Source organism: Xenopus tropicalis, chromosome 2, assembly GCF_000004195.4.
Source record: "Xenopus tropicalis strain Nigerian chromosome 2, UCB_Xtro_10.0, whole genome shotgun sequence".
NCBI lineage: Eukaryota > Metazoa > Chordata > Amphibia > Anura > Pipidae > Xenopus > Xenopus tropicalis.
This window is the reverse complement of record NC_030678.2, coordinates 90,597,633-90,617,212: the sequence shown is the minus strand read 5'-3', so window position 1 is coordinate 90,617,212 and position 19,580 is coordinate 90,597,633. Positions and strand designations below refer to the sequence as shown.

Genomic DNA, 19,580 nt, shown 5'->3' with positions numbered 1-19,580 from the left:
GGATTTTCATAGAAACGTGTCACTTTAAGTATCACTTTAAGATTTGCTCATGAATTCTGCATGGAGAATTCGCCTCTCTATTCTCACTTGCTGGCCACTGGCTACATTAAAGCAACAAAAATGCTGCATATGGCAGTAAGTTTATCCAAGTCTCTTTGAAACAAGCTACATGCTGTAAGCCATGATTGGCAATCTAGCTTTCAATAGCACCTGTCCTATAGCAGAATAGGATGTAACTGTTTCCATTTCCATTTCTACAATCTTTATTACTGATTTTTCTAAAACAAATTTTGCATTTACACAGTTCAGAACAACTGTGAAAGAGGCTAGGTTAAAAGAACACTGTGTATTTTGGCCCTGATCTCACAACAACTTTGAAATTGTTTTCACTGAAAACAAAAAATACTCAGCAACCAAACAAGTGCAGGCTTGTTGTGAATAAATTACCTGTTGTGATCTTTGAATTGCAGCATCTATTTGATCCACTCTCTGACCAATAGTGTCACTAATGGATCTGTATTGCTCATTGGCATCGGCAACAAGTTTATCAAGTCCCTCCCTGGCCCGCCAGGGCACTAGCTCCAACAGTGCACTACCAACTTCATTTATAGTATCAAGAACAATCCGGTATTCCATGGCCTCCTTCTTTAGCTCCTGAAAAAAAACAAAAACACAAATATATTTCTATAAAGCTGATACTTGTAGACAATGAAAAAGTTGACTTATATGTAATAAAAATATGATAAATATTGATTATAAATGTTCTGACTAGTATATACAGGTATGGGAACCTTATCCAGAAACCCGTTATCCAGAAAGTTCTGAATTACGAATAGACCATCTCCCATAGACTCCATTATATAAAAAAAAAATCTTAAATATTATTTCCTTTATCTCTGTAATAATAAAATAGAACCTTGTACTTTTTCCCAACTAAGATATAATTAATCCTTATTGGAGGCAAAACAAGCCTATTAGGTTTATTCAATATTTAAATGATTTTTAGCAGACTTAAGTTATGGAGATCCAAATTACAGAAAGATCCCTTATCAGGAAAACCCCAGGTCCCAAGCATTCTGGATAAAAGATCCCATATCTGTATATAAACAATGCAGTGAAAAGCTGTGAATATCATGTAAATTATATCCTTGTAAACCGTGCATAGTGATCAGTTATAATCTGTGCTTAGAGATGTGGGCCAGGGGATGTTTTCCTGCTACTTTGAAAGACAAATATAAGAAGAATTCTGTATCTACAGTCTGCGGTGATATGCCTGGTTGTGGGCAGACAATGCAGCCACCTGTGCAGAATATGTAGGGGAAAAGGTTATGACCTCTAGTTCATGGTCCCGGAAATAAGACTATAGTGCAGAAATTAGCAGAGTGGAACTAGTTTGAAAAGGAAAACTCACCTTTGAGTTAAAGGAAAAGTAACACTAAAAAATTTTAAGTAAAAAATCTATTCTACCCTGCCCCAATAATTGCCCTATCCTGCAAAACATTTAGTATTTTGAATGCTAAATGTTTTGCAGGATATCGATTGCCGCATAGTGGATGCTTCCCCTGCTTCGCCGTATCGCCTTTGTTCAAATGACCGGAAGCCAAGTTTTAACAGGTATTTTCTACTAAAGCATTCAAAATACTAATAGATAGTAGAATAGATTTTTTACTTAAAAATTTTTAGTGTTACTTTTCCTTTAACTTTAAGTATGCTGTAGAGAGTAAAATTCTGAGACAATTTGCAACTGGTCTTCATTTTTTTATTATTTTTAGTTTTTTTAATTATTTTACTTTTTGTTCAGCAACTCTCCAGTTTGAAATTTTAGCAGCTATCAGGTTGCTAGGGTTCCAGTTACCTTAACAACCAGGAAGTGGTTGGAATGGGAGACAGAAATATAAATAGAAGAGGGCCTGAATAGTAAGATAAGTAATGAAAAGTAACAACAACAACAAAATTGTACCCGCACAGAGCAAAATCTTTTTGGCTGCTGGGGTCAGTGACCCCCATTTGAAAGCTGGAAAGGGTCAGAAGAAGATGGCAAATAATTCATAAACGATAAAAAATAAATAATGAAGTCCAACTGAAAAGTTGTTTCGAACTGACCATTCTATAATAACCTCTTTAATATGGGGTCCCCTGTTAGCCTTAATATAGGGATTAGTGTATTTCTCTATATTGGTGTATATATATCCTGTTGAGTCTGGTAGATAGATATAAATACTATAAAAAGTGTTAGCAAATATTTGAATATTTAAAAACAATAACATGGCTTCAAGTTAGCCAATTTCAGTAATGAGGATAAGGCATTTGTACCTTTTGTTGCTGCTGGAATTGAGGAATCATGTCTCCAGAGGGAGATTGTCCAAAACTCTGAGACAGCTCATCTTCTGCTCGTCTTAACCAGCCAGTTAGTTCATCATGAGTAGCCTGGAACTTGCCAGCCAGTTGTAAGGCTTGTTCTAATGTTTTCAGTGCCTTTCCACTTGATGCTGTGATCTCAGAGTAACGAGTTTTAATACCATCCAACTTCTCTTGAATGAGGAGCACCTCTTCTCCTGAAAAATTAAAGGTTAAATCTCAGCAAAAAAATAAATCTACATCTTCAATGCACACAATTTTTCTAAAAAAAATATTGATAATTTACATCAGTTCTTGCTTACAGTCTAAGATCATTATTGCATTCACAACATTATAATCAATTTTATAAGGAGCCTGTTAACCTGTATGTTTTCAAAGTTTAGGAGGAAATTAGAGTACCCAGAGGAAATGCACACGGAGAAATCCTTGCAGATGGTGCCCTGGTTAGAATCAAACCTAGGGCCCCAGCACTGTAAGGTAGCAGTGCTAGCAACTGCAAATTCTACCAAGAGTACTACAGGTATGGGACCTGTTATCAAGGATGCTCAGGACCTGAGGTTTTCTGGATAACAGATCTTTCATACCTTAAGTCTACTAAAAAATAATTCAAACAATAATTAAACCTAATAGGATTGTTTTGCATCCAATAAGGGTTAATTATATCTTAGTTAGGATCAAGTAAAAGGTACTAGTTTACTATTATAAAGGAAAACAAAATTATTTTAAAAAAATCTGAATTAATTAAAATGGAGTCTATGGAAGATGCCCAATCCATAATTTAGAGCATTTTGGATAACGGTTTCAGGATAACAAATTTCATACCTGTACTAGCATAGTTCATAGATATATGGTATCAGACTGCTTTTGAACCTCATGTTATTTTAATCCTGTTAAACAGCTATGGAGTGTATTAGCTTATCAGCACAAACTACCTGTTGTCTGCTTCAGCAGTGCTTGTCCATTTTTGATGGCTTGGTCCACATTCTTCTTCCTATTTATAATGTCTTCATTAAGTGCCTAGAGAATACAGGATATATAGTTGGTTCCAAAACTCTACAATAATAAACGATCAATAAAATGATCCACCAAATCTAGAACTGGATTAGGTATACAATTTGCTACAAGGCAGTACAGATATTAACAAGGTTGGTAATCTCAATATTGCCGTCTGCTAAAAAGCAAATGCTTAAAAACAGCTTTAGACTACTGCATGACTAAGGCTTAACTTTAACAATTATAGCCATCAGAGCAATGAAAAATGAAGGTGAAAAAAAGCAAACAATCTATATTACTATAAATAAAAAGAAATAAAGATATTATAAATAAAAAATAAAGATGTAGAATGTGTACCATATGTTGTTTGTGTTGATTCTGCAGGACTTCAGGCTTGTAATCCTTCACACAGACTGAATTCAGTCTGTCTTCTACATCGCCCAGCCAGTTCAGAACTTCCACCTCATCTTCTCCAAACAGCCTGGCATTGATCAGAGCCTGCCCAAGAAGTGTACCTTTTCTGCTACACAGATCCTGCACTTCACTGTACCGAGCCTGCAGAAACTCTAGTTTCTGTGACAGTCTCTCTTGCTCAGCATTGGAGCAGAGGGCAGCAAGGGAGCCACCAAGCTTATTCGCCTGATGCACGTCAGTCTCATGGACTGTTATGTCACCCTCTAAACTCTGCAATCCCACATGGGACAAACCGAAGACAAAAGGAACAAAATAAATGAGAACAAAATTAATAAAAGGAACCAAGGAGTGAAATGTAAAAAAAAAATAAGTAAAATGAAAATACAAATGGATAAAGTAAAATCAAATTTAAACCTGCCACAGATACATTTGCTTTTTGTTTGTTATAGATAGAAAGACTCCAGACCTTCTATCAACAAATTACAGACTCTCGTGAGGATGATCACCTCCTACCTTGTGACGTTGGATCTGCTGCTGGATCTTCCCAGTCTGTGTGCCAATTGGCTCAGAATTAGCCAACTTCTTTTCTGTTGCTGAAAGCCAGTCAAATATTGGTTCAGTGGTCTCATGAAATTGTTTGGCAAGCACCAAGATGTCTTCAAGCTGTTTTTGCCTATACAAACCAGAACCCATCACATTTGTTAACAAAGCACATCTGAGATATGTTAGTATATATATAGTTTATGTATGTGAGTGTATAGATAGGTCAGTATAGCTTTGTGTGTGCTGGGTTTACTTGGAAGGGTTGAACTTGATGGACTCTGGTCTTTTTTCAACCCTATGTAACTATGTAAGAGATGAGTGAATACATTTTGAAATTAAGGCTGCAGAATGAATGTTTTATAGCATGAGGGCCTACGTTTACATTACCATACACAGATATTAATATGTCAGATAAATTATTCACAATTCCTATAACCCAAGGTTATTTAGGTTGCCTTTACACAGCATTTAATAAATACTAATCCTAGCATTTTCTAACTTTTACAGTTTAGTGAATGGTGGGTGAAATGCAATCTCAAATTATATGTAGATTGACCCAGATCTAGCTACATCAATACAGGTGGAGTAATTAACATGGCTGTTTATACAATCAATATCTCACATATATTCAAACATGGCTGGGCTGAGAGTAACTTTTCTCTTTAAGTAATTCTAGAATAAAATTTAATTTCTGAGGTATTGACCATCTCATGCTTAAGGCAATATGCTTTTTTTATGCAAATATTTTTATTTTTTTTTAAAAAAGCGGACCTGATGATTACTGTTGAGATTTGCAACTTGCAATAAATTATGAAATGCAGAGATGTTATCAGAGGTAACAAACTTTTTTTTTGAAAACTTGTTCATAAACCTCAGTGGTCACACAGAGCTGAAGAATGACTGTATTTTTCAAGGTATCAAGGTAAAGAATTTACAATATGAACTAATAAATGCAGTTGCAACTAAATGCTTCAGCTAACGAAGCAATAAAAAAAAAAAAGGGGTATGCTGCAATTTAAAGGAGTAAATTATACCAATACACACTCACACACAAGACCTACCTTGACTGAGCCTTCTGTAAAAGCAAAGACCACCTCTCTGCAAGAATCTCCAATTGGTGGCTTATTTTATCGCCATCTGCAGGATCAGCTCCCTCAGCAATTCTTACCCCTTCGGCTTGAATCATTTCCACTGTAGTTCTGCGATCATCCAGGAGACGCTGAAGAAGCTGCATGAACCAAATATTGGAACATTAAGGAGTCTCAGGTTAAAGAACTGTACAGGACCTGGGCATACCTTTTGGTTTTGTGGCATTTGGTAAAAACAGGCATATGATTATAACAATTGTGTGAATTATTTAAAAATGTTTGCAAACACACTGCAACAAAATTCAACGAAAAATGGTTGTGTTTATTCTATTTTACGGAAAAAGGTGTTGTTTTCTGCAAAAATAAAATGATGCCACCTTGAAGGTGGTCTTGAAAAAGTACAAAATAAAATTCACAATGTGGTTAACTACCTAATGAACATTATTACATTGCAAAGTGTGTTTTATTCTTTATTTTTGGCTTTTATTATATATAAGCCTTAAATTCTGTAGAAACTAAGCTCATGACTACCATGAGGGTTCATTTTTAACCCCTAAGGGTTCATAACTTGACCAAATCATTTTGTGAGATTTCAGAACATCTGCAGTAATATTTTTTTATTTATCTATCTGGTGGTGGTATTTAAGGGGTAACTTTTAGAATTATACTATCTGACCATTTTAATTAGTCTTAATTTTTTATGGTTATTGAAATATTTACTTGTGCTGCTCTAAAGCTCTCATGCTACTTATTTCACCTGTAATTTGGTTGCTTGGACTTCATCACCCTAGCAACCAAGCAGAACCCTACATTCAGATAATATTTTCATTGGTAGCCTTGAAAAAGACTAGATAAAGACACTAATAGTTACAAAACTCATCCAAAATAAATTATGAAGACCAACTAAAAAGCTGCCTAAGGCTCTAAGTGTTTATATAACAGCTTTATAAGTTTATGTTTTTTTCTGTAGTATACCTTCTGTTCCTGAATTTGAGCTTTGACTACTTTGTATTCTGCTGATGGAGGCTTTTGGTTAGCAATCAAGTCCTCGGTGTCAGTAAGCCAGCTAAGCAGAGGTTCCAGAGCATCCTGAAATTTCCCACAATGCAGCAAAGCCTCCTGCAACTGTGTCACCCGTTCGGCCACCTGTGAAACAAGAAGATTGTTAGCCCTGCAGGTATTAGCAGTAGGGGGAAGGTGTTGGCAGCATTTACTTCTGAACTGCATTACACATTCGGCTTGGAAAAATAATTCCAGGCTGTACGAGTCAGATGGTCTCATCTTTACACCCACACACTGTCTCTCTCTTACAGGAAAATTAAGTCTAAATCCTCCCACCACATTTCTGTGCAATACAAGGTGTCAGTTGTTTCTGTAAGATACGTTGTCAGGATTCTGGAAAAAAAATAATTTCATGCACCCAGTTCTCTGCCCTGATCCTGCACAACCATTTAAGCCACCTAAAAAAGAAAGGACCTGAAACAGGGAAATGCCCACCTTCTTGTTCAGGGTGTTCCATTTTATGTTCAGCTCTTCAGTGTCATGTTCCAGGCCATGAACATCACAGTTTTTATCAGCACTTTGAATCAACCCCTGGCCAATTCCATTCACTTGGTGCAACTTTGCTTGAAGAGAATCCACTTGCTCCTTTTGAAACACCTAAAAACAGAATAAGGGAAATATTAAAAAGGATACAATGAATGAAGTCTATAAGCATAGTAAGTTTGCTCTTGGAAACACAATAATGCTATTCATTCTACGTTACTGAATTATTAGAGGTTATGCAAAGAAACCTTAATTTTACATAAGCTGATTTTAAGTCTTTCCTTATTTTACACGGCTTATTGTGGCCCCATCAATATATAATGCATTATGCAATCCCTTGATGTTACATTTTTCCGGGTTTTATACCGTTGTTTTTTATTTTTGGGCCCCTGAACTACGTAAAATGGGTTTCCTACTGTAGAAGTATTTGTAGTAATGCAAAACACTTGAAATACTTCTATATACAGTACATACTGTTGCGACTTATACAAAAATGGTAACACTTTTTCATTATATATGTGTATTTATATATGTGTGTATATAGAATATCTTTATTTACATAGCACTACTGTGTATGTAATTGTTTCCAAGTTTCCAATATAGTAACAGTTCAAATAGGGACAAACATTGGAATTAAATAAATAAAGCAAAGTTTAAGCTGCACATGTTCAGAGACAGAGGAGTTCCCTGTCCCTTACAATATTCTTATTAGATATAAAAGTAACCTAGAAACTTAAATTAAATTAGACACTCACTAAAATAAAACAAACACACAAAGTTTTCTGAAAACAGAAGCACTGGCCCAGGGTATCAGGTAAGTGATTACAATCACTGGTAGTGCCTGCTGACATTTGGTGATTAACCCTTTCCTTCACCTTTAAAGAATTTACAATACAATGACAATACAGGTATCGGACCCCTTATCTGGAAACCCCTTATCCAGAAAGCTCCGAATTACGGAATGCCTGTCTCCCATAGACTCCATTTTAATCAAATAATTCAGAATTTTAAAACTGATTTCCTTTTTCTATGTAGAAATAAAACAGAACCTTGTAATTGATTCCAAATAAAATATAATTAATCCTTATTGGATGCAAAACAATCCTATTGGGTTTAATTAATGTTTTATTGATTTTTTAGTAGATTTAAGGTATTAAGATCCAAATTACGGAAAGAGCCCTTATCCGGAATACCCTTGGTCCCGAGCATTCTGGATAATGGGTCCTATACCTGTACTATAATTTGCCAAACAATGTTTCAGCCAACATTCAGCTTCTGCAACCCTACTTGTGCGTTATAAAACATCATCCTGGTAGGGAAAAGATTTTAATCTTTGAATAGAGAACCAGTAGAAGGTACAAGAAGTGATATATATCACATATTAATAATGATATATTTAATTTTTAACTAGAAATGTGCAGTGCATAACAATTTATAAGCAATTTATAAAATCTTGGCAGGTAGCAGAAAAGGGTTCCTAGTGAAGCCACTGGGTTGGAGGACTGCAAAAGTGCTATTATCATTAACATTGGTATTACAGGCATCACTTGTTAAAATTGTTTAATAACCCATCTGAAATCTTTAAGAAATACATAAACACACCCTCAGCTTTAACAACATATAGTGGTTATGGATCAAATTTTCATTAAGCATCAACATATTAGCTTATACTGTTCCTTGCTCCAGTAGGGGTTATAAGGAGTAGCAAAAGCAGGTGCTGGACCCTAACCACATTCACCAACCAGGTGTTTCAAATGGCACATCTGATTTGACACAATCATTCATAATTCTTGTTGTCTTGCCTGAAGACAAGCATATTTTTAAAATAGAACTATGTAAACAGTGCCAGTGCCTGTACTGGCATTTTCTTATGGACAACAATGGTTAGAGAGACAAGTAACGAATCAGGGCAACTGGATGCCACATTTTAAGCATAGAATACAAGTGGTGGTCAAACCCCCAAAAATATGCCAAAAACTACCAAGACAGCAAATAAATCTTATAAGCAAAATAAAGTACTCCTTAATAAGATATTCCAGCAGGAGGCTGTGGAAGGGTGTCATACTTACTGATGCATAAGACTATTTGAAGCCAGATCATTTTGGGCAAGAAAGCTGGGACAATCGTTTTCTTTGATCTGTTAATCAAGGAATGGGAGCTGTGGACCTAGAGCTGCATGGGGGAGCAACTATGAGAAAATATGGATTATAGGAAAGGATCCATATCCTCTATGCCAGTGCTGTCCAACTTCTGTGGTACTGAGGGCCGGAATTTTTCCGGCCTCCGTGGTGGAGGGCCGATAATGGAAGCTAGTTTTGACCATTGCCCTTTTTAAACCCACACCCACTTGAAACCACACCCATGTTATTGCATGACCGTAGCCATATTAATGGTGGTAGTACAGCAAAAACCTGCCATAATCTGCCTTCCCTACCCTGCCTGTGTTTGCCATACTCTGCCTGCCCTACCCTGCCTGTGTGTGCCATACTCTGCCTGCCCTACCCTGCCTGTGTGTGCCATACTCTGCCTGCCCTACCCTGCCTGTGTGTGCCATACTCTGCCTGCCCTACCCTGCCTGTGTGTGCCCTACTCTGCCTGCCCTACCCTGCCTGTGTGTGCCATACACAGGCAGGGTACACACAGGTATGGCACACACAGGGAGCATAGGGGAGGCAGAGTATGGCACACACAGGCAGCCTACAGTGACACAATGCTGGCACTGCTCCTACAGTCCGCACAATAACTATATATTAAAAAAACTTTTTAATTGCTGTACCACCACAGTATATGTTCTTTTTATAGTGTGTAGGGTTTATTTGTGGGTTTCTACTTCTCCTACAGTCTGTTTAAGTTGTGAACAGGTGAACAATATGGGTGATTACAGCCTGAGCCTGAGGTGTGAACACTGCAGGGGGTGAACAATGCAGGGATTAAAAGGTGTGAACAACACAGGGGATTACATTTTTAAACAATACAGGGAGTTTACAGCCTGAATCTGAGGTGTTAACCATGCAGGGGGCCAAGTACTGATACCATGTAAAGCTTACACAAAGGTAAGCCATCAAAGCAGCCAGACAGGGGGGGGCACACAGAGGGGGGTCGCGGGCCGCCAGTTGGACAGCACTGATCTATGATATAGGGTTCACCTCATAAATCACATACTTGCTTCCTAATGATACCAAACAGGGCCAGTCTATAACTGCCAATTAGGATGGATCATTTCTAGGGGGCTGGAACATGAGACACCCCTCATGTTTCGTATCATTCTGATCTCCCATATATGGATCACAACATGCTACTATTTACATTATAATACTGGGTACTGGCAAGTACCAATATTTTATTAAAGAAAACTGGCCTGAAACCAACAATCACCCACAGGGGGTCATTAATGACGTTGTCCTGGGCACTCCCATCTTATGCATAAGGTAATGAGGGTGAGGGAAGAAAGTCCCAGCAGGCCATAAATAGAGGGTGACATCCAACCATGATAGCTCATATTGGGGGACCCAATTCTGTTGGGGGTATGTGCCCAGGTTTCCAATTCTTGCCTCAGGAGGACACAAAGGAAATTCCTAACTTGATAACACCTATTTTCTCTGTGTTTTATTCCTCTTTTATTTTACTTACTGTTTTGCACTTGTATGTCCCTTCTTTTCAATATCCTTTTTGTATCTGTACTGTTACTTTTTGTAATATTAAATATAAAACATAGTAAGTCTTGTCCTTTTGCTCTAAAGGAACTCATCACCTGTATGAAAGCTTGTGCCTAAATTGATTAAATTCTTGTTTGTGCGGAAAGGGAAAATTATCTGTTTACATGCTAAGTTAAGGTGGCTATACAAGGGCCAATTTCAGCTGCCGACACAGGTCCTTTAGACCGATTCAGGCAGCATACCTGCCCATCTATGGGCACCAGTGATGGGCCTCCCCGACCGATATCTGGCTTCAAATTTTCTGTTGCATCGGGGAACGAATAGGCTTGTTAGTTAACCAGCATGTAAGGTAACCCCTATTAGCCAAGTCCCTGACTCAGGTGTGGCTGAGAGTGTCATTTTCGTGACACTAGTGAACACTGCATTACACACTAAACATAAATATCTCATTTACAAATAAAATGGTATATTAAAATACACTCTAGAAGAGCAAAGGGACAATACATTAACTTGAACAATGCATATGCTTAAGGTACACTGTAAATTTATATTTGTAAAGACTTCAAATATATTGTATAGAGGGTTTATAAAATAATTTCTGTTCAAAGGACTGAAATATACCAGTTCTATATTAGCAATATATATATAAAAAATTTACCTTTTTCAAATAATTTAAATCCTGTGAGTGCTGATACTTTTTTGTCTTATTGTACTATATTTGCTCTTGCACTCAGGTATAATCATTGTTAGTGGTGTGCACCTATATCCATATTACGGAAAGATCCCTTATCCGGAAAATCCCAGGTCCCGAGCATTCTGGATAACAGGACCTATACCTGTATATATACTTATATACTAGAATTTACTAACATGTTTTCAACATATCTATGCTTATTTTCTTGAGCTGTATTCACACTATAAAAAATCATTAGGTTAAAAAACAAAGCGATCGCATTAGATATGCCCAGATAATGGAGGGAAATTATCTAAACATGATCTTAAGTGGATCTTAAAAACCAGTAAATAAATGTGGTGTGGCATTTATTTGTTGGAAATAAAAGCAATTGTTCATTCCATTAGTACCTACTTCCTTTGGGAAGAGAGTTTGTGATGTTGTGATACAAGCATACTGAGAGGTAAACAGTGATCTAATCAATTAGCTATTGATTTGCATTTTGTTTGCAAAAATCTTAGGTCAAATAAGCTACTAGTAGCTGAAATGAAAAGGCAGTGTTTACCCAGTGAAATTTGGGAATTTAACTGGCCAGGTAAGCAATGCAACACCATCATAATTTGCTGTGCATTCAATCGCTCTAAACCCCAGAGGGGCGACAGCAAGTGGCATTGCATGGGCTCACCTACTATAATTTTTTTTATACAGAATCTCAGCCAAATCTAGCAACATCAGATTGTAAGCGCAAATATGCAGGGACCTATAAACCTAATTACTAATAATAATATTGAAAAGTGCTGCACTGGGTTACTAATTCATCTGTGTAACTTTCCCTTTGGAGTGCCAGTTCTTCTAAAGCTGTACCCTTGACCTATGGCATGAAACAGTTTTGCAGCAGCCACCAGGGAAGCACTGATGGGAAGCAATAGAAAAAACATGCAATAATATAGGTCAGGCCATTATCATACATTTGAGCTACAAGCACAAAAATTATTTGTCTGCATAATGATTTTATATGATAAAAATGTGGGTAGAAATACCACCCAAAACATTGCCTTTGCATGCCATGAACTGATTCTAAAACTTTCTGAAATGTGAACCTTAATGAAGCATCTTAAAACATACAGAGACTAACTTCTGTGATTAAAAGTGGAGCTCTAACTATATGAAAAACAGCATATAAAATGCATTTTTTTACAGAGCCGTTCAACTGGAGGACAAAGGAAGGATGTGGCTGCCAAGGGAATTTTTTTTGGCGCCTGTCCTGAATGAGTGCTCCACAGACTATGGTGTATAACATCATAATCTTAACCCCTAAGCAGCAGGCATACAGAAAAACCAACCCACTGAACAGCATTGGCTGTTAATGCACAATTAACTTGGGACACATAAGGCAAGCAGCTTCATGAACAAGGTTATATATCAAGTGGTGCTATCAGCAAAACTAACTTTGCTTTAGCAACACAAACTATTACCCTAAAAATGTATTAACCCTTTTACTGCCAGCCATTTTGGTCAAAGCGGAACTTGCATTGCCAGACAGTTTTTGAACATTTTGCACTGTTTCACTTTAGGGGCCTTTCCTCGGGGGGACTTTTAGTTTACCAAGGAAAACAATATATCGTTTTTTTCAGAACAACCTAAGCTTTCAAAATATGGCAGAATTTTTGTGTAATTCCAATTCTGTAACAAGATATAGGCTTCTAAATGTCTAAAAATGCAAAAAAAATCAAATTTTCCATAATATAATCACACATACTAGAAACAAAATTATTATTATTATTATTATTATATAAGAAAATTATTTTATGCACGAATATACAACTGATTTGGAAAGTCCCATGTCTCCTGAACGTGCCAATACCAAATATATATAGTTTTATGGAGATTTCTCACTTGTATAGGTCAAAAACTCCCAGCAGTACACTACCAAATTCCCAAAGCACTGCTCCAAAAAAACTGCATACTTTGGATTTCAAGGCCAAAATTCCACTAACAGAAGGTTTATCCCAGAAAATTGTACATTTTTGGAAAGAACAGATTCTGGGGAATACAGAATAGGCACAACTGTCTGTCTACTCCAAACTATCAAGTCGCAATGCTTTCCTAAAGTTACTGGTTTTTATCAAAATTTGTGATTTTTTTTAAAAATCGCTTCAAAGCTTCCAGTCTATAGTATCTTATCTCCTACAGGTCATAAAGTAACCAAATAAAACACCCTAAATATGAATGCCTGGGGTCCACTGAACAGTTTGATGCCCAATATGTATAGGTTTACCTAAGTATGTGGCATGTAGGGGCCCCAATGTGAACATACCCCATATGAACTGTCATTTCTGTCATTTCAGCTTCTGCAAAATCAACACATTTACATCATTATATGTGGGATGAAGCTAGTAAAAAGTACGCTCACCCCAGAAAGTCATATATTTTTGGAAAGTACACATTCCCCCGAATCTAAAATGGGTACCCATGTCTTTCTACTCCAAAGTACCAAGCCGCACAGCTTTTCTAAAGTTAGCAATTTTGATGACATTTCCAAAAATCCCCTCAAAGCTTCCACTTTGAAGCATCTTATCTCCCACATAGCATTAGGTACCAAGATAAAACACCCTGAATTTGAACGCCAGGGGTCCACTGAACAGTTTGATGCCCAATATGTATAGGTTTACCTAAGTATGTGGCATGTAGGGGCCCCAATGTGAACATACCCCCATATGAACTGTCATTTCTGTCATTTCAGCTCCTGCAAAATCAACACATTTACATTATTATATGTGGGATAAAGCTACAAAAAAGTACGCTCACCCCAGAAAGTCATATATTTTTGGAAAGTACACATTCCCCCGAATCTAAAATGGGTACCCATGTCTTTCTACTCCAAAGTACCAAGCCGCACAGCTTTTCTAAAGTTAGCAATTTTGATGACATTTCCAAAAATCCCCTCAAAGCTTCCATTTTGAAGCATCTTATCTCCCACATAGCATTAGGTACCAAGATAAAACACCCTGAATTTGAACACCAGGGGTCCACTGAACAGTTTGATGCCCAATATGTATAGGTTTACCCAAGTATGTGGCATGTAGGGGCCCGAATGTGAACATACCCCCATAAATACTGTCATTTCTGTCATTTCAGCTTCTGCAAAATCAACACATTTACATCATTATATGTGGGATAAAGCTAGTAAAAAGTATGCTCACCCCAGAAAGTCATATATTTTTGGAAAGTACACATTCCCCCAAATCTAAAATGGGTACCTATGTCTTTCTACTCCAAAGTACCAAGCCGCACAGCTTTTCTAAAGTTAGCAATTTTGATGACATTTCCAAAAATCCCCTCAAAGCTTCCACTTTGAAGCATCTTATCTCCCACATAGCATTAGGTACCAAGATAAAACACCCTGAATTTGAACGCCAGGGGTCCACTGAACAGTTTGATGCCCAATATGTATAGGTTTACCTAAGTATGTGGCATGTAGGGGCCCCAATGTGAACATACCCCCATATGAACTGTCATTTCTGTCATTTCAGCTCCTGCAAAATCAACACATTTACATTATTATATGTGGGATAAAGCTACAAAAAAGTACGCTCACCCCAGAAAGTCATATATTTTTGGAAAGTACACATTCCCCCGAATCTAAAATGGGTACCCATGTCTTTCTACTCCAAAGTACCAAGCCGCACAGCTTTTCTAAAGTTAGCAATTTTGATGACATTTCCAAAAATCCCCTCAAAGCTTCCACTTTGAAGCATCTTATCTCCCACATAGCATTAGGTACCAAGATAAAACACCCTGAATTTGAACGCCAGGGGTCCACTGAACAGTTTGATGCCCAATATGTATAGGTTTACCTAAGTATGTGGCATGTAGGGGCCCCAATGTGAACATACCCCCATATATACTGTCATTTCTGTCATTTCAGCTCCTGCAAAATCAACACATTTACATCATTATATGTGGGATAAAGCTACAAAAAAGTACGCTCACCCCAGAAAGTCATATATTTTTGGAAAGTACACATTCCCCCGAATCTAAAATGGGTACCCATGTCTTTCTACTCCAAAGTACCAAGCCGCACAGCTTTTCTAAAGTTAGCAATTTTGATGACATTTCCAAAAATCCCCTCAAAGCTTCCACTTTGCAGCATCTTATCTCCCACATAGCATTAGGTACCAAGATAAAACACCCTGAATTTGAACACCAGGGGTCCACTGAACAGTTTGATGCCCAATATGTATAGGTTTACCCAAGTATGTGGCATGTAGGGGCCCCGAATGTGAACATACCCCCATATATACTGTCATTTCTGTAATTTCAGCTCCTGCAAAATCAACACATTTACATCATTATATGTGAGATAAAGCTACAAAAAAGTACGCTCACCCCAGAAAGCCATATATTTTTGGAAAGTACACATTCCCCCGAATCTAAAATGGGTACCCATGTCTTTCTACTCCAAAGTACCAAGCCGCACAGCTTTTCTAAAGTTAGCAATTTTGATGACATTTCCAAAAATCCCCTCAAAGCTTCCACTTTGCAGCATCTTATCTCCCACATAGTGTTAGGTACCAAGATAAAACACCCTAAATTTGAACGCCAGGGGTCCACTGAACAGTTTGATGCCCAATATGTATAGGTTTACCTAAGTATGTGGCATGTAGGGGCCCCAATGGGAACATACCCCCATATGATCTATCATTTCAGCTCCTGCAAAATCAACACATTTACATCCTTTATGTGGGATAATGCTACAAAAAAAGTACATTCACCCCAGAAAGCCATATATTTTTGGAAAATACACATCCCCCCGAATCTATAATGGGTAAATATTTCTTATTGCTACAAAGTACCAAGCTGTAAAGCTTTCCTAAGTTTGCAGATTTATATGACATTTCGAAAATCGCATAAAAATGTTGCAATTTGCCGCATTTATCTCTCACAATTTCTTGATAAAGATCAGATAAAGACAAATCACCCCAAAAAGGAACACCAGAGGCCTACTGAACAGTTTGATGCCCAATATGCATAGATATACCAAAGTCTGCAGTATGTACTGAACCCAAAATGAAAATAGCGCATAAGGATTTCGCGCCTGCCAGCTCAGCTTTTGCACACAGAGCCCCCTGTCAGTGTATTATGTGCCAAAACTTCCCCTAACCATACAGTGACCCCCACAAAACCATATATTTTTGGAAAGTACACATTCTGACAAATCCAACAAGGGTAAAGAGTCCTTTCTACACCAAAGTACCAATCTGCAGGGGTTTCCTAAAGTTATTGGTTTTTATGACATTTCAGAAAATCGCCTAAAAATGTTGCAATTTGTCGCATTTATCTCACACAATTTCTTGCGTACAAAGGCAAGTCACCCCAAATAGGAACACCAGAGGCCTACTGAACAGTTTGATGCCCAATATGCATAGATATACCAAAGTCTGCAGTATGTACTGAACCCTAAATGAAAATAGCGCATAAGGATTTCACGCCTGCCAGCTCAGCTTTTGCACACAGAGCCCCCTGTCAGTGTATTATGTGCCAAAACTTCCCCTAACTATACAGAGACCCCCACAAAACCATATATTTTTGGAAAGTACACATTCTGACAAATCCAACAAAGGTAAAGAGTCCTTTCTACACCAAAGTACCAAGCCGCAAAGCTTTCCTAAAGTTATCGGTTTTTATGACATTTCAGAAAATCGCCTAAAAATGTTGCAATTTGCCGCATTTATCTCACACAATTTCTTGCGTACAAAGGCAAGTCACCCCAAATAGGAACACCAGAGGCCTACTGAACAGTTTGATGCCCAATATGCATAGATATACCAAAGTCTGCGGTATGTACTGAACCCTAAATGAAAATAGCGCATAAGGATTTCTCGCCTGCCAGCTCAGCTTTTGCACACAGAGCCCCCTGTCAGTGTATTATGTGCCAAAACTTCCCCTAACTATACAGATCCCCCACAAAACCATATATTTTTGGAAAGTACACATTCTGACAAATCCAATAAGGGTAAAGAGTCCTTTCTACACCAAAGTACCAATCTGCAGAGCTTTCCTAAAGTTATTGGTTTTTATGACATTTCAGAAAATTGCCTAAAAATGTTGCAATTTGTCGCATTTATCTCACACAATTTCTTGCGTACAAAGGCAAGTCACCCCAAATAGGAACACCAGAGGCCTACTGAACAGTTTGATGCCCAATATGCATAGATATACCAAAGTCTGCAGTATGTACTGAACCCTAAATGAAAATAGCGCATAAGGATTTCTCGCCTGCCAGCTCAGCTTTTGCACACAGAGCCCCCTGTCAGTGTATTATGTGCAAAAACTTCCCCTAACTATACAGAGACCCCCACAAAACCATATATTTTTGGAAAGTACACATTCTGACAAATCCAACAAGGGTAAAGAGTCCTTTCTACACCAAAGTACCAAGCCGCAAAGCTTTCCTAAAGTTATCGGTTTTTATGACATTTCAGAAAATCGCCTAAAAATGTTGCAATTTGCCGCATTTATCTCACACAATTTCTTGCGTACAAAGGCAAGTCACCCCAAATAGGAACACCAGAGGCCTACTGAACAGTTTGATGCCCAATATGCATAGATATACCAAAGTCTGCGGTATGTACTGAACCCAAAATGAAAATAGCGCATAAGGATTTCTCGCCTGCCAGCTCAGCTTTTGCACACAGAGCCCCCTGTCAGTGTATTATGTGCCAAAACTTCCCCTAACTATACAGTGACCCCCAGAAAACCATATATTTTTGGAAAGTACACATTCTGATGAATTCAAAATAGGTAAAGTTATTTTTGTACACCAAAGTTACACCTGGCAAAGCTACGCTAAAAACAGATCAGGAACACTTATATAGGGATAAAATGTGATAAAACCACAAAAATTGTGCAAATCAGTGAAACAACAAAATAAGTTACATGACAGTGTAATTAGTGGCCAGAATATCTGATCCAATAGTTACGCTGTCAAAATAAACAGTTTTTAGGTAAAAGAAAATAAAAACAAAGTGGTAAAATGAAAAAAAAAAAAAAAAAAAAAAAAGTGTTTGTGTATACATGTGTGTACATGTGTAAAAGTTGTGTGATAGTGTGTAAGTGTGTATATGAGTGTAAATAAGTGTATAAAAGTGTGAAAAATGGAAAAAAAAAAAAAAAAAAAAAAAAATGCTAAAATGTGTGCTGTAAGTGTGGAGGAAATAATTATTTGACCCCTCACTGATTTTGTAAATTTGTCCAATGACAAAGAAATGAAAAGTCTCAGAACAGTATCATTTCAATGGTAGGTTTATTTTAACAGTGGCAGATAGCACATCAAAAGGAAAATCGAAAAAATAACTTTAAATAAAAGATAGCAACTGATTTGCATTTCATTGAGTGAAATAAGTTTTTGAACCCTCTAATACTTAGTGGAAAAACCCTTGTTTGCAAGCACAGAGGTCAAACGTTTCTTGTAATTGATGACCAAGTTTGCGCACATTTTAGGAGGAATGTTGGTCCACTCCTCTTTGCAGATCATCTCTAAATCCCTAAGGTTTCGAGGCTGTCTCTGTGCGACTCTGAGCTTGAGCTCCCTCCATAGGTTTTCTATTGGATTAAGGTCCGGAGACTGACTAGGCCACTCCATGACCTTAATGTGCTTCTTCTTGAGCCACTCCTTTGTTGCCTTTGCTGTATGTTTTGGGTCATTGTCGTGCTGGAACACCCATCCACGATCCATTTTCAGTTTCCTGGCAGAGGGAAGGAGGTTGTCGTTCAGGATTTCACGATACATGGCTCCGTCCATTTTCCCGTTAATGCGAATAAGTTGTCCTGTGCCCTTAGCAGAAAAACACCCCCAAAGCAAAATGTTTCCACCCCCATGCTTGACGGTGGGGACGGTGTTTTGGGGGTCATAGGCAGCATTTTTCTTCCTCCAAACACAGCGAGTTGAGTGAATGCCAAAGAGCTCTATTTTGGTCTCATCAGACCACAGCACCTTCTCCCAGTCACTCACAGAATCATTCAGGTGTTCATTGGCAAACTTCAGACGGGCCTGCACATGTGCCTTCTTGAGCAGGGGACCTTGCGAGCCCTGCAGGATTTTAATCCATTGCGGTGTAATGTGTTTCCAATGGTTTTTTTGGTGACTGTGGTCCCTGCTAATTTGAGGTCATTAACTAACTCCTCCCGTGTAGTTCTAGGATGCTTTTTCACCTTTCTCAGAATCATTGACACCCCACGAGGTGAGATCTTGCGTGGAGCCCCAGAGCAAGGTCGATTGATGGTCATTTTGTGCTCCTTCCATTTTCG

At 37.8% G+C, this 19,580-nt stretch overlaps 1 protein-coding gene across 24 annotated transcripts in view; it reads right to left on the bottom strand.

Moving 5' to 3' along the window:
- Positions 1-19,580, bottom strand: part of macf1 (microtubule actin crosslinking factor 1) — a 183,641-nt gene that overhangs the window by 38,609 nt on the left and 125,452 nt on the right. For 18 of the 24 annotated variants that reach the window (XM_002940018.5, XM_031896938.1, XM_031896935.1 and 15 more), the window contains 8 exons: positions 6,894-7,055; positions 6,372-6,542; positions 5,370-5,536; positions 4,279-4,438; positions 3,709-4,035; positions 3,291-3,375; positions 2,314-2,555; positions 448-654 (listed from right to left, as the gene is read on the bottom strand). In XM_002940018.5, the coding sequence (XP_002940064.3) occupies positions 448-654; positions 2,314-2,555; positions 3,291-3,375; positions 3,709-4,035; positions 4,279-4,438; positions 5,370-5,536; positions 6,372-6,542; positions 6,894-7,055 (1,521 nt within the window). The remainder of the gene's footprint in view (positions 1-447; positions 655-2,313; positions 2,556-3,290; positions 3,376-3,708; positions 4,036-4,278; positions 4,439-5,369; positions 5,537-6,371; positions 6,543-6,893; positions 7,056-19,580) is intronic. The other 6 variants (XM_031896941.1, XM_031896943.1, XM_031896942.1 and 3 more) reach the window with 1 other exon arrangement.